Raw genomic sequence first — 15,914 nt, forward strand, 5'->3', positions numbered from 1 at the left:
AAGGATGTTTTCAGGACTTTTGTCTTATTTATGCTTGAGGAAGAAAATTCTTGTTTAAAAGCACTAGAAAAAGAATCCTTAGGACTGACCGACCAATTACTACTCCTAAATGACATATACTGAAGAGAAAGAAGAAATGCTCACCTGCAAAAAACTTGATGTTTGGGGATTCCATTTCTCTTCTGGCCTCCCATGCCATGTGTTAAGTATGCTTAAACACACCTGAAAAGGTGACATTATTAATATCACAGACAAATATGATAAAATTGTTCTGCTTGGGCAGAACAGAATGTTAGCATTTAATTTTTTTCTGACAAACTTTTATATAACTGCATTTAAAAGACATATTTGTTTCCTATGAAACTGATTGGAAATGAAAGCAGATAAAAATAATGTGGATAAGCAAGAACAGCATGTTAATAAATGAACAAGGCAAGGTAGATTACTTTTCTTCATGGAAAACCCAGATTCTAGTGGCTCAAAAATAAATAAATGATGAATACTGTTTGATTCTTTACTTTCATCTTTAAATACTGTTCTAACACTTATTGTTGTGGTTTTTAAAGACAATCATTCTGCTTAAGCATGTGAAAGGTGGTTTCTGTCACATAGACTATCAAGGAATTCAAAATATTCCTTAACTTTTATGACTGATCTGGACTTTAGGGAAGTCTATGGAGTTCTTGAACCTTATCACAAAATGAAACAATCAAAGATAGGGAACACAAAGAAACAAAATAACCAGAAGAAATTCAGAGGCAAGTATTTGCCAAGACTTAATGTTAGACAAAGAAGAAAGGAGTTAAAATTTCCAGTACGAATTACATTCTGTGTCCATGTTAAGAAAAAACCCCATGTCTAGTACTGGAAAGGAGTATTATAGCTTGTGAAAACAGGGAGCATGTGGAACCTGTAAATGACGGTGGAATAAAGGAAAAACATTAGCCTATGGATCAAATGTTTACACACAGGAAAAAAGCTATTTAATATTAATATATTTAAAAGCTATTTAATATTAATATATTTAATATAAATAGAAGTTGCATCTCCCTGATATGCACTTGACATTTTGTTAGCTCTTTGGAGCTTTTAGAATGAGCCACAACATACCAAGGAGATGGGAGGGAAGGGGGAAATCTTATTTGTTTTAACTTTTACTATTTCCAAAAGCTTTACTGTCTTTTGAGAAAACTAGCACTAAGTCAATATTTTAGAGTTACATTTTCTTTTATAAAGGATACTGAGGTTAAGGAAAATCTTTATCTTCCCTCAAGAAAAAGGACTTTTGCATTGAAAAAAAGACACAAGGCACTTGGCAAACACATCCAGTTGCAGCTGACAGTAGTGTGCTTTGTCCATGGAAAGGGTATGTCAGCTAGCCAAAATAGACTTCTGCCTGGTTAATTTAGCAAAGAAGGTGGAAAAGAACATTTTTCTAGGTCAAAGTTACTTGATTTTTGGTCCAATCCAGCTCATAAAGGCTTTAAAAAAATCTCCAGATTCAGAAAGGAGATCATTCTCATCTGAAACTGTTAAATCACTCTTCATTTCAGTCTGAAGACCACTTTTAACCAAACAGCTTCCTCTGGTACATCAGGAGTGGCTGACCATTTGATTGCAAAAGGAAAAAAGTTTCATCTGTTTCACTTCCTTATTAATCTATACACAAGAACAAAGCTGACCTACCTTGCCATCATTGTAGAGGTTTGGATTAAATCTCACACTGTGGCCTCCAGTTGTTTCCAGATTCACAAGCGGAGGGGAATTAGGATAGTCTTGTGGAAAGTATACATCAAATTCAAAGCAACCATTTGCGTAAGGGGTGTCTGCAGGACCAGTAATGAGAACCTACCATTGTAAAAGAAAAGATGACAGTTTTCAAAAAGTGCATCACACAGTTGAGATTTTTGTAGGTTATATGAAGCATTTTATTTCCACATGCTACTTACCAGAAAATACTGTTAGCCATCATAATCATATGCAGGCTGTCAGTCTGTTCATTTTGATACTCTGGGTAAGTGAAGCCCCCTGCTAACGTTCATTTCTCCAGATTACAAATGGAAAGCAAAACAGACGGAGCTAAAACTCTACCCCCTATTGGATGCTGTTAATAGAATTTTTCTTCAAACTTCAGGTCCAGAGATATTTAGTGCACTTCTCCATACCTACTGCTTTTAATCGACTTAAATGGTCATATGCAAATAACCACTTTGGCCATAAATTAAACTTCTCCCGTCAGAACAGCTAAAGAAGAATGAACCTTGTTCTGTGAAGCCTCCTTGGCTAACAGAGCAGTCCTGGGGTAGGTGAAGTCTCCTTGCCCCCTGCCAAATTATTGAGAAATCAGGAGCAGACTCTAAAATTTACATTACTACTTATGTTAAAGTTTGGACAGCAATTAAAATACCCACGGAATACTTCTGTTTTTTCTTAAGATCAAAGGCACCTTCTTAAACATTTATAAGCCAAGCTGAGGGAGGGAAATAAAAATAACTTTGCTTCTTTACCTTCATAATGTCAAGCCGCTCCTCATCACAACGTACGAAAACGCTGGATGAAGATGAGAGAGGCAGTGAGGTTGAAAGAGTCACAGCTTCTTGAGCAAGACGTCGGGCTCTGGCAGCACTGTTGGCGTCACTTGCATTTTTTACCTGAGACATGTAGTGGTAATTTACTTTAAAAACCAATTTTCCGTCATCATCTTCAGAAACCATTTCAAATGTATCTAGAAGAGAAGAAAATTTTAATGCATCAGGAAAACAGTGAAGTTAATAGATTAGCCTTGGATAAAGATTCTGAGTATTAAAACCAGGAAAGTTTAATTTGCATTATACTAATGCAAAAAATATGTATTTTGTGAGTTAACAGTGATCACAGAAAACAAAGCATTAACAGTCCTGGGTCGAATTAATTTCTGCAGCAAATTTACAAGCTTTCATATGCAACTTGTCAAATGTACACCATTTCTGATTTGGAAAGCTACCAGCTACTCCAGACCAGGAATATAATGATACTTATGAATACATAATAATACTAATAAAGGGATCAGTGTGAAGCAGAGTGCCAGCAGTACTTGTGTGGTGGTTGCAATCTTATTAAAGAATCATAAAAAATTAAAGTGAAGCCAGTTTTCTTTAGTCACTTACTACACAAAATCTGCAGCACGGCTGCCAGCGTGAAAAGCTACTGCTACAAACTTCCCCACCTCCTATTCCTGGCATATGCTCCACAAACATTTGGGAGGAAAATCCCTTACAAATACAACAGCAAAGAAATGTGATTGCAAATGCTGTCACTGCAACTCAAAAAATACTCATAGAACATGTTTTTGCAATACTTTTATAACTCTTTTTGGATGAGATAGTATTTGTTCTTCACGATTTTTTTTTTAACATGTTCCCTTATGGTGAAAATAAGCACCGATTCCCATCACATTTTCCAAATGCAACATGCTGCACTCTGTGAAATGACACAATGAAGTTTATTACAGTTTCATTTTAAAAAACACATTTTGATCTGAATTCTATTCCTTTTAAAAAAATAAAAGCTACATTAACAGACATCTATATACAGTCATATGTGAGCCTTAAAAAAAAAATCTACTAACATCTCAATATAATTTGAGGACTGAAAGACTCACAAACCATTACTGAAATGAAAACATGAACACCACTGTTGAATTCATCTGGTCCCTCGAATTCATCTAGTGTATGCTTAAAACATTTCTTATTAGGTCAAAGAGTGCGTAAGGTGGTACCCTGAAAATACAGATTTATATAATTTTCCATATGTGAAAAGTATCAGTGGTCACATATATAAGAAAGTTGGTAACTTTTAAAAATAATTAGGGATTCCATCCAACAGATTACATATTTCCTCAGTATCTCATTTCTAAAACACAAATATTCACACTTCTCAACCTACCAAACTGGAGCTTTTTCATGACAGCCACATACTTTTCTTCAAGAGACCGTAAAACAGATAAAGGCTTGGGCTTCACAGCAGCCTTTTTGGAGTATTCAGCCATCTTCTTTTCTGTTATAGAAAATGTGATGATTATTTGTAGTTAACCATGTAATTTTGAGACAAGTACAGCAAGCATTTGGGGATTATTTAACTTGAATTCTATGGTCTCAAAACTGGGAATTGCAGTATACAAATCTGTTTTTCTTAGCACCATATATTTCATTACCTGAATGGCTCACAGTAAATAAAGTTCATAATCTCATTTTAGAAATAATTCATGACTGCTGCTGCTGTGAATATTCTTTTATTATTTCTTCTAATGTGTTGGTTTTTTTTTTTTTTAACTTAAAATAATAAGTAGGACATACACTTGTGTGGATGGACACTCACACATGTATTCTTGATACACACTCCAAAATCAGGCACTGATTATACACGCCTTTTTAAAATCCACCCCCTTGATTAAGCTGCCTAATCTTTAGTTTTCTTTAGTAGACAGCCAGATGGTCTTTTGAATGTCTGCGGGTCCAATCCCCGATTTAGATTTTTGTTCTGCATTCATCTGGTTAAGGATTCATCTAATTCATAAGATTTAGTTTTACCAGCAAAGGTTTTACTGTTAAAGGTCACGTATGTTGTTTTCTGCCAAGGCAAAAGAAAAAAAAGGTGCTGCATAATTGGGCTGAAAGTCATGACATGTACTCTAACTTAGCTGAATGATTCTGTTTCCTGGTCAAAACATCTAAGACTACCACAAGGTTCCAATCGCCTTTGAAAACGTAGTCTGTGGCTGGGGGCAGGAGGGAAGTACTTTTTCTTGCTTTTAAGCTAATTTATCTGTTAATGAATGTATTACAAATAAACACCATACCGTATTTATAGAAGTATTTCTATTTTACCTTGGTTTGCTTGGCGCAAACTAGTGGTAGCAGCATAAACTATCTCCGCAGTCTTTTGGATGTCTGGTACCAAGAGTGTCAGTCCCTCTGGTTCTTGATCAGAAGTGTCTGGTTTTACTCCTGCTTTAGCTTTGTCTTTTTTAGACCTGTTTTGGGCAAAGAAATAGGATATAGCATGAGGGAACATTTTTCAACCAGTCATACAGTACTCAACGTATTTGTCAACAGGAAAAAATACCAAGGATTAAAGGATCAAGATTAAAACAAGTCTTCTGAAATAGAGTGTCTCTATGTATCTCCAGGTTAATCACTGAATATAGCAGTCAGCTGTGACAATACTGAACATACAGTCTTGGTTTGACAAAAGAGCAGTAAATCTGATATGAAGAGCAAAAATAAGAATACAAAGCCAATGAAACTAGTATACTAGTTTCTGCTTCAACTATTTAGTACTTTTGACTGTTACGCTGCATGCTGACCTTATGTTTGCACATTTTCAAAAAGTATTAGGAAAGCTTACTGAATCAACGTAACAAAGATCATGTCATGAATGTGCATTTCATCCACCCACGCAGATCCTCATGCAAAATCAAGTCCTAAATAGGTAATGAAGTGCTTTTCCCTACTACACAATACACTAGCAATTATTTAAAATACACTAATGGTAAAACACTAGGAAACCTCTAGTAAAAATTCACAGCATGTCTATGAACTACAGCCTGGGCATCACAAAGAGAGTGGGTCAAAAATGAAGTCTGTCTCTCTCTGCAGTTCTTTTCTGGGCTATAGAAGTTAAAACCTTTTATTTCAACATTATTTAATGTAACATAATTTTAAATGTCTTACAAATACAGAAGGCATCTGTATTATACTGGATGTTTATAATCACTATTGCAAATTAAAATTTCAATTTAAACACCTCTAATTTTTATAATGAAATAATGTGAAAATACAGTATATACTAACACCATTCTTTGATAGAAGCTAGCTGCCTAGCAATTTAAGATATATTTAAATATTTAGATTGTGACAGCCCAGTCTTTACTAGCATATATATTCAACTGTTGAAATGAAGACATGGTATTTGATAATATTGTAACCTAAATGTGCATATGTAAAAGCTTCTAAGAGGTAGTAAAACTTACATTATTATCCTGCAAAACTTACTGAGATTTTAACGCTAACAGCCCCAAATAATTTTACTGCAATTTCTGTAAATTTTTTGTTTTAACAGCACTTGTCCATTTTAATGGACAAAGTCCACTTTTGAAATGGACAAAGTCCTTTTTAATGGACTTGTCCAAACAAGTTCAATAGCCAAGCAGCACTGGTTCTCTTTCCCCCTACTACACCTAGGCACAAACCAGAAAGCTATCTACACAAAAAAGATAAGCAATTTAATGCTTTGATGTCCCAAACATATTTTAGCAGCTACCCCATACTATATCCTTTCTGTATTTTAATCTAGACTGAAATCATGCATAAAGAATGAGTCTCTAAACTATTCAGCAGAGGTGATTACAATAATACTGAAAGTCTTTATACTGTACCTAATCAAATGAGAGTATCCCTAGAGTGCATTAGTAACAAAATTCATTACTGCAGCATGGTACATTTTCCCAGTTCCAGATTTAATCCAAATGATGTTAGCCTGCTGTTGACTTCAAGCAATACTGAGCTTTCAGGTGCTCAGAGTTAGGAGGAAAGCATCAGAGCCAAACAGTGTCATTTGGCATTTGGGGAACAGTCTAAGACAAAGAAGCAGCAGCTGCCTCTCCCATTCATACTTCCCCAAATCCTCATCACTGCCTTTTTCCTTGCTGAAATCCAGGCCAATATTTTTAAAATAATCTATTAAGCAGGTTCAGAAATGCATATTTAAGACAACTAAACCTCAGTGATAACCTCTTTTAACATCACAGACATGCTAGCAGCCACTAGTCCCAAGAAAGGTGTACAGATTTAGAACTGCTTCCTGTTGATGTAGAATCCTTAAGCTACTTACTGCAAAATCCCTGGAGAAATTTTGGCTAAAATGAAATGTCAGTGGGCTTAACCAAGAGAAAGGTGCGTAAAAAGCAATAAAAATGTGATTGGTGAAGGTACTGAAAGTGAAATTAATTCTTACAAAGTTATTTTCAGGACAGTTATCTTGTAGGTCTTTCATCTTCCACATGGTTTTACAATTTAGATCACCAGGTTTTTTCCTTCTACTTGGTCTTAGAATGAAAAACATTAAAGTGTTGGCCTCATTAGACAAAATGGTTAGCCACATGCTTAAAACCTCCTACAGATATACTGAGTTACTGACAGCCAACTAAACAAAGGTCGAAGTCACTTAGGGTGTCCGTACACCTGTTGTGGCCTTGTGGCCTGCTGTACAGATCTGAAGTAATAAACACTTTAACAGGCTCTGACAGATTCAGAGGTGAGAAACAGGATTTTCAGGGGAGTGCAAACATCACTCTCAGGACAGAATTACAGCATTACTGAAGATGATTTTTTTCTTGGTCCATAAACCTATTTCTTAGTGTAATCTGAAACATATGGTGTTGCTTTGTGTGTACATGAAAAAGCAACCTGGTGACCGTTCTACCATTTGTGAGCTTGTATATCATGGGCAAACCAAATTATTAGTTGAGAAAACGTCATCCTCCCTTCTTGGTGTCATCTCCACTTCTGTACTGTCGCTGCACTCCTGACTGGATTCAGAGCTGCAGCGAGCTCTCTCCAAGCTGTGTGTGACAAATGTTTCAGAGCGACAAGTAGAGTCCCAGCTTGAGAGAGGGAATTACAAGACTTGCCCAAAAATGTATGAATGAGGAGATGAAATACCAAAATTAAAGTGATAAAGCCAGTAAGATCCTCCAGCTCCTTCCCTGCACTCTAGCAGCCTGCATATAAGTTTATGTATGCAGATAAACGAACAGCATTATCAAACTCCTGAGCTCTAATTGTCTGGTTTTCAATGGTATTCCAAAGAAACATGAGAACCAATAATATTAATAAATAATACACGATGGTCAAATATATAACCATATGAATATTTTGCTGTGTATTTTCTCTATTTTTAGAAAACATTTAAATGTCTGCATTATACTGTACATTTCTTTCCACCAAGATTCTGCTTGTGAAGCAAAATTTAATGGTTATTTAATACAGGCCAAACGTCACAATTTTCAGAGTGGAGTAGGAGCCAAATATTTAATTTAGACTTAGAAACTTCCCCATACAGTTTTTCAACCATTGAAGAAAAAGCAGACAAGATCCTGTCAACTCATATTTAAAGGGATGACAGTCACTAATATATTTGCTAGAAGAGACAGCAGTGTGCATGCTAATAATTTAAGCCATTAATTTAGCTTGTGTTAGAAGATGACAGCTTTCTCTTCATGCTGTGCTAAATGAATAATGAACGATACACTCCCAAGGCAACTTTAATTTTTAAAGCCAATACTAATACTTACTCACCCATGCCTGATACTTAGAGGTAAACATGATGATACCAAATGATACCTTTATCAAAGTACTCACAAAAGAAAGCCAGTGAACCATTCAGCCCCTGTGTACTACAGGGACAGTGCTTATAGCAGAATTCTGCTCAGTTTTATACTGACGCTCACTGTCTTGGAATAAAACTGCCGTAGGTTTGCAACCATGCTACCACTCAGCCCTCATGGTCCCCCATCTTCTGTAGGTTTCCACAGGTACCAAGCAGAAGCCCATTCCTCCCAGTAATTCGTGGATTCTTAAACCAATCTCCTGAAATCAGGCAAAACAAGCCAGGGACTGTGGCTTTGCAAACATCCACTGGGGAAAGCTCATAACCTCCTCTGAGATGGCTCCGCATACCCTTCCTTGGGGCTTCGAGCACTGTATTTACAGCTGGAGACTTCCAAACCAGCAAAGGCTGCAGGACTGCTCCCTGCAGCCAACCAGCAGCTCCCAACATGAGCTTGAAAGTGCAGCAAAAGAAACTGACAGTTGTTTTGTCTTTTAAAGAAGAATAAATTAAAACAAATTAGGCCTCAATTCTTGGGACCCGATTATAAAGAAAAATCTTTTTTTGCAAAATACACCCTTTCACATAGAAGTTCTGCAAAATAACAGTGAAGACAATGAAAAGCCATAGCAAGGAAAATGCCTCAGGCCTACCTGGTTGTATCCTAGCATCCCCATGCAACAGAGAAACATCTAGGTCATAACAACAATTTGATAGGCAGGGCCTGATACATTCAGACAACCTCAGAACTATGCAGGACTGACCCTTAGTAGCAGGGTGACAAGCAATAGAAGTGTGAAGATGACAGAATTCAGACCTCCCTCAAGCAGTTATCATGGGCTTGGCCAGGGTGATGTGGAAATGAAAGCATAATTAGGAATTTTAGACATAGGCTTGCTATACTGCACACAACACAAATAAGCCATCAGCTTACTTTGCCAAACTGAACAATTTGCCATGAAGCTCACCTAGCAGATGGTGGTTCAGCCGAGCCTGCTTTGCTATACAGCAGCAGTTCTCTGCAGCAGAGGGCTCTGCCCTCATAGCAAACAAATGTCTCAAACTCGGCCCTAGTGGCAACCCATTACACAGCCCAACCACTCTCACATTAGTGATGGCTTTTGACTCCCTAGCAGTCCAACAAGCAATCATGAGAATCATCTCATACTTAATGTCTTCTTCACTATCCAGAAATTTCCCAATTTTCTAACAGAATATTATGCCCTTGAAAGTAAATGAAATCAAATGCTAATTGGAGTCCCAAACCCAAACTGTTCCCCTTAAATTCTGGATTCAATTGGACACTCATGCTCCAACATGGAGATGACATTTGGTAGACATGCAAGAACTACTGCTGTTCAGATAAAGGAAAGTTTTGTCTTTGAAAGTAGATCCCATAATTATGTTGTTGTTCTGGCATGTGACCTAAAAGGGGCAGCAGATTATCCTATTTAAGAAGTTCATGCCAACACTTACTTATATTGTTGGCACACGTTCAACTAAAATGCTGAGAATTACAACCTTCCACCCCAGTGATTCCGGGCTGTTCAGGCTGTTGGCATTTTCATCCATGTCTATATGCCGCTTTAAAGACAAACAGTATTATGCTTCAACCAACCAGTGAAAGACCAAGATTTCTTTTTGTGCTGATATATCAAAGTAATACAAGAAAATTGTACAGATAATGTAACTGAAATCAACCATGGAAGTTTTTAAAAATTCATCAATTATGAAAATAACACCAATTGCACTTCTAGAACTTTGTTTTCAGATCCTAAGCTGACACTGAAGAACTAGTCATACTGCATTTTATTTTATCAAATTAAAGAGAGCTTATGAGTAGTAATCATGTGCCATTTTCACAAAGAAACTTTTTAGAATTCAACCCTGGGAAGTGACATGAGAAGATACAGGTTTCCATGTCCATTAAATCTGAGGCTAAGAGATGACCACATTAGTAAAAAGAAAGTGATTGTGGTGAACAATTTTATACATACTGGAAATATCTATTCTGGAAATGGATTACACAGAAGCCAAATATATTTTCTTTTCTATTTTAAGACAATTACATATACTATGATCCCCATAATACTGCCAGCAAACAAAACCTGACATTTTCAGATGAGTATTTAACATAAAGAACTGTTATTTGTCCTTCCTAATTCTCTTTCTTTTGCATTAAGTCAGCAAAAAAAAAAAAAAAATCCCACCACAGGTACACTACATGCTTGATACGCAAGACTGGCAACCTCAGTCAAGAAGGATTAAGGGAATTCATGGGTAAAGTCCAGTCCATCAGCAGTTACTAGAAGGAATTCCCAATAATAGGATTCCTACTCAGAAAATCTCCCAGATATTGGTTGGTAAATATTCACAGTTTACAGTGGGAGGAAGAACATTCTACACACCCCTTTTCCTGACACTGTATTTATCTTCTTTTCATGATGTTTCAGCATATGCTTAGTGACAGCGCTATATTTTGTGGGGAAGGACAGGTATTATTTCCTAACAAGTCATCTTTAAATTGAAAGCAAATAAACAGAATCAAGAAACCAATTAATTGCTGGAAGCAGAAAATTATTAAAAGAAAGAAATTAAAATTTATATTGTAGCATTTGCTTTTCCAAATCCCTCCGTCAGGGCAGAAAATCATGATTCAGCCATTAAAACCCCGCAAATCCTTGGTTCTGGAAACTAGACTGGTTGAACACATACAGAAACAGAGATGGAAAGTTGGTTGTGAAATCTGTACCAGCTACAGCACCTCCCAGAGCAGGAGGTACGGGGAGGCATGCTGGGGCTCCTTCTGTGCGTGCTGGTCTGGTGACTGTCCCTTCCAACAGCAACCACATGCAGCACTGACTTAATCAGTCAAATGACTAAACACCAGGTCCTCTGACTTGTACCCTGCCCTGTGGGCCATAACAAAAGAGCAACATTTCACAGAAGATGACAGTCAGATCTCAGTGATAGCAGCATTTCTGAAGAAAAGAAGCCAGAGTTTTACAGTGTGAGAATTGATGGTAAAAGCAACCATGAAGTAACACTGTGTGAATCACTCAGCAGTGCTCTGAGAAGATGATTTGACCTTTGGAACAGTCAGAAATGGCAAAAGAAACATCAGCAAGGTAGAAGTAAGTAGTTTAGCCTGTTAAAATAATACAAAGCTGCATTGTATTTATCCAGAATGTGCAGTTGTTCTTTGTCAAAGGAGAATATTTAGAGGGAAAACTGATTTAGCAGTATGGGTACTGGTTGTTACTGAGTAGGACAGGAAAAAGAGTGCTAGTCTACATCTTATTCTTCTCCAATATCTATGGCCCAACCAGCTGGAGGGATAAATAGGACAATAATACAGGTTTGACAGAGAAAAACTGTCTTGTAACTGTGGACCACACCAAAATCATCAAGGAAGAAAACCATCTAACAATTAGTCTGGGCCTGGAAGAGAATCTATCTTTATTATTGCCTTTATAACCATTTTACAAAGGGAGTTACCTAGAGGCTGGTCTATGGTTACTGAAAGAAACTGTCACTCATGATTTGTCTGTATGTGTTTCCTTAAAAAGTCTGCTGAATTCTGGAAGGTGTGAGAACAAGCTCAGATAGCATCATATTGCAACGCTCACACAGCCCGATGGCATTACAGCTGAGATGGGATATTCAGACGCTTTTCCATTTGTTTGCTAATTGCTCTGCCAGACTGCAAGTGTTTGACAAGAACTGTCAAACACAGAGTTTTCTCAGAGGAGGCTGGAAGACCCTGAAGTCTGGCATGGATGGCTCCACGGCATTCGTTTGTAATTTCACATCATCTTCAGCATAGCGGCTCCCCTTGGATGCCTGAGCTAATGGACAAACTAGCTGTCATAAAATCACCAACGTATAGAAACATGTTTTTCATATATAGCACCCACAGATACCATTAGTCAAAAATTTTCAACCATCTCTCTATAGTTAGGGTTCTTACCACAAACAGTGAGCCCCAAATCTTTTGCCTCCTGAAACTTATTCTTCCTGACAGAAGCCAAAGGGCTCCTTCCTCTCCTAACCAGTTAGCCTCCAACAGAGAATCCACTGAGGAACCCAGTCCTCACTGAATGGGTAAAGCAGCACAGAAGCATATAGAAGATAGTTAGGACTTCTCTTGCAAAAACTACCATTTGGTTTGGTCCTCCCCAGTCCCACTCTTTACAGAATGGGCTTCTTCAAGGAGGAGGAATTCTGCTTCTTCCCAAGGAATGCTCCTGCCTTCAGACTGAGAGCAGGAAATGCAGAGTCCTGCAAAATAAAGATTCACCTCACTGAAGAGAGGAAGAAATTTAAGAAAGATGTGAAGCTCCTAGATTCTTGAGCAACAATCCTCTTTCTGATCAGTGAGCAGGTAGTTACCAATGAAGTGACAAGAGTATGCAAACCTACCAGCTTCTTGGTGCCATACAAAAAACCCCTTCTTGTAAACAGTACAGTAAACCAAAATATATACATATAAACATAAACCTAGATCAGATAGATGCTATGTTTTCACTCTGGACTGCAGCACCCATTCAGATAAATATACAGAACTGAATCTTCTTTCACTTCTATATTCATAATATGTAAATATAAAATACAGTTTAAATGAAAGTGAGGGATGATAAAAATGATTACCTCAGTCGATTGGTATAAGTGTCTACACAGGTCTTCATTTTAGCCAGCAAAGTCCCAACAGAAGCTTGTGACTCCAACTGTTCTTCCTCCTCTTCACTACTTTCTCCCGACAGAGGAAGCAGTAATGGTACCATCGATGTGCAGGATGCAATAGCACGGAGTAATTCTAGCAGAGCTCGGTAAAGGGGAACATGTCGGGCCATATCCAAAACTAAGAGAGAAAAACAGTTTACAAAACTTGCTAAAACTGAAGACCCTTCCACGCTTAATACAGATGTTTTAAATAGAAAAGATAGATTTTAATAATTATTAAAATATCAATATTTCATGATAAAAGACAGTATTTTTTAAAAGCCATTTATAATTTGTGTTTTAATGGACTTGTCCAGAAAAAATTGCATAAGGTACCTGGAAAACAAAGGTTAGCAAAAACCACAAGAGGACAGAGGTGCTAACAAGGTACAGAACAGGATTACCACATGCTAGTAGCTTAATATACAATCCTGGCTCAAGTTGTATGCCAACAGCAATCGCAAACAAGTATCTGTGGAAGAAAAATTGTAACCTATGGTGAAGCAGGGTAGCATTTGCTGATTCTAATAGCTTAAACATTAATAAAGAAAGACTTTCATATCACCCACTTTATTTATAGTTATCTCCTCCATTGGGAAAATTTGTCTGCATTATTGCAGGAATATTTATGGTCATGAAATAAATGAAATTATCTACTAAGAAGTCTAGCTTTGCTCCTTTTCATGGAGAAAGCATCATTTTAAAAACCATTATGTATTCTTCAGAGCATGCAAAGGCTCTGAAGAAGATGCAAATTTTATCTGCGTACATATGAACCACAAAATAGTAAAGATGAATAAGAATATATATTAGGTAGGCAAACCTCACTGTCTTAGGGCTGCCCAGTGTGATGTATACGTATTGTAGAAGTAACTGTGGGTAGAATATAGATATCAGGTCCTCTGACTACGAAAGACAGGCAGACACGCAATTCCAATGGATTCTCTAGCACCACTTTGTTTTTCATTTCCACTTGCTTGGACAAATATGTAATGGATGTCATTTCAACTGACTTTGTATCATTAATAGAAATCATGAAAACATAGCAATACGCAGATACTTTAACACAGCTGCTTCCTCTGGCCCTAGGACATGCTATTTATAACCTAACTGCAGAAAAAAATCGCTCTAGTTCAAAGAATTTACAAATGACTGAGTTTATGAGAAAATAAATTACGCTTTTTCCAGCAAAACCCCCCCAACAAACAAAGAGTCCCTGACAACTTGCATTAGGACAGAACAAAGCACAGAACCCTTTAACATTTCATTTAGCACATCTCACCTTCCAAGCTAAAACAGATCACAAATTCTCATCTCTTGTCACCAAACCCTTAGCTCTAAGTACAGCATGATGGGACAGTATAAATTGCCAAGCAAAATTTAACCAGCCGGTTTATCCAGGTTTAAAGCTGGATTTATCTCTACTAAGAGTTCTTTGATCAACAGCTTGCTATTCATCTTTTGAAGCTATTACAATGGCAAAAACTCTCAACTGGGTGAAGTTCTGTTGTGTTGGAACAGGAAGAAAATTTACTGAAATGAAGCACTGGTCTGTCAGGCCTTGTATGATGGCTCTAAAAATATCCTGTGTCAAAATATTCCACATATTTAAAGCAAACTCCATTGAATTTAAACATTGGCATTAAGAAAACTAGTTTCAATTATTTGTCAATTCTTATATTTTATATATTTATATATATATCTCTATTCCTTATGCTCAGTCTCTATTGAACGATTGCCCACAGAAAAATCCCCACAGTGTGTAAAATGGCCTTAAAATAACCACCGATCTGATGATGTGTGAATTTAAAAAAAAAAAAAAGAAGAAAAAGTGGTGTGTGTGGGAGAGCAGGGCAAAAGACAGGGAGAAAAGGAGACCATAAAGCCCCATAGTGTAGTCCTCATCAGAAACCACCTCCCACCTGAAGTGTTAAGGATCAAGCAGCTCCTCAATTTAATCAATAGTTGTTTATTATGAAGATAGCGAGTGAAGGAGAGATACAACCGCTTAGATAACCACAGCATTTCACTTCTGGAAAGCTTTTATTTATTTATTTTAACCATTAGATTTTCCTGAGGTCAGAATATATAATTTCAAATCCTTCAACGTTTGCTTGCCCTTTTCTTTGCCAAATGGATAGTTAAATTCAAAATTACTGTCAGGAGAGAAACTGAACTGACATAACTTTAAAATGGGAATGTTTTCCAGAAAGATAGGAGAGAATTTCTGGTTTTAGCAGATTCAGCTCTCTTGCACTGCTTTGCAATTGTTCCCATGTGAAACAAATGAAATACATTCACTTGGTTTCAAATGAAACAATCTTTTAGGGGACAACTACCAATTTCTTTTACCTTAATGTTAAACTCTTTGAAACTCAAATTTCTTGACATCATTATGTGTCTTACACTATTTTTGTCCAAGGCCTTTATTATACTTACTAAGGATTATGATCCATGCAAGTGTCTGTCCAAAATGCCAGACTCCTCGCCCCGCATCCCCAATCTGAATCCTAAATATGTTTATCAGGACTTGATATCTGGATAAGTACCAGAAAAACTTTCTCTAAAGAACTCAAAATTGGCAAATTACTATTTATTACCTTTACTTGGCAGTTCGTCTACTCCTTGTGCCTACTTTGCTTTCAGTTGAGATTGCCAAACTGACCACAGTATATGTTTTCTGCAGATACAGTATATGTTTTCTGCAGATACAGCTGTGCTTTCTGAAATAGGTTAAGAAGACTTGAGCATTTTTAAAATATCTATATTTACATGTAATTAGATATTCCAAATTGAATAATGCTCAATTTTTAAGACACTATGTT

General features: G+C 36.9%; 1 protein-coding gene across 5 annotated transcripts in view; it reads right to left on the reverse strand.

Moving 5' to 3' along the window:
- Positions 1–15,914, reverse strand: part of BIRC6 (baculoviral IAP repeat containing 6) — a 186,551-nt gene that overhangs the window by 10,588 nt on the left and 160,049 nt on the right. For all 5 annotated transcript variants that reach the window (XM_074818251.1, XM_074818249.1, XM_074818248.1 and 2 more), the window contains exons 66-71: positions 13,018–13,228; positions 4,866–5,011; positions 3,925–4,035; positions 2,508–2,725; positions 1,687–1,848; positions 145–222 (exon numbers count right to left, since the gene is read on the reverse strand). In XM_074818251.1, coding sequence (XP_074674352.1) covers positions 145–222; positions 1,687–1,848; positions 2,508–2,725; positions 3,925–4,035; positions 4,866–5,011; positions 13,018–13,228 — 926 coding nt within the window. The remainder of the gene's footprint in view (positions 1–144; positions 223–1,686; positions 1,849–2,507; positions 2,726–3,924; positions 4,036–4,865; positions 5,012–13,017; positions 13,229–15,914) is intronic.

The sequence above is a fragment of the Strix aluco genome, chromosome 3 (assembly GCF_031877795.1).
Source record: "Strix aluco isolate bStrAlu1 chromosome 3, bStrAlu1.hap1, whole genome shotgun sequence".
Classification (NCBI taxonomy): Eukaryota; Metazoa; Chordata; class Aves; order Strigiformes; family Strigidae; genus Strix; species Strix aluco.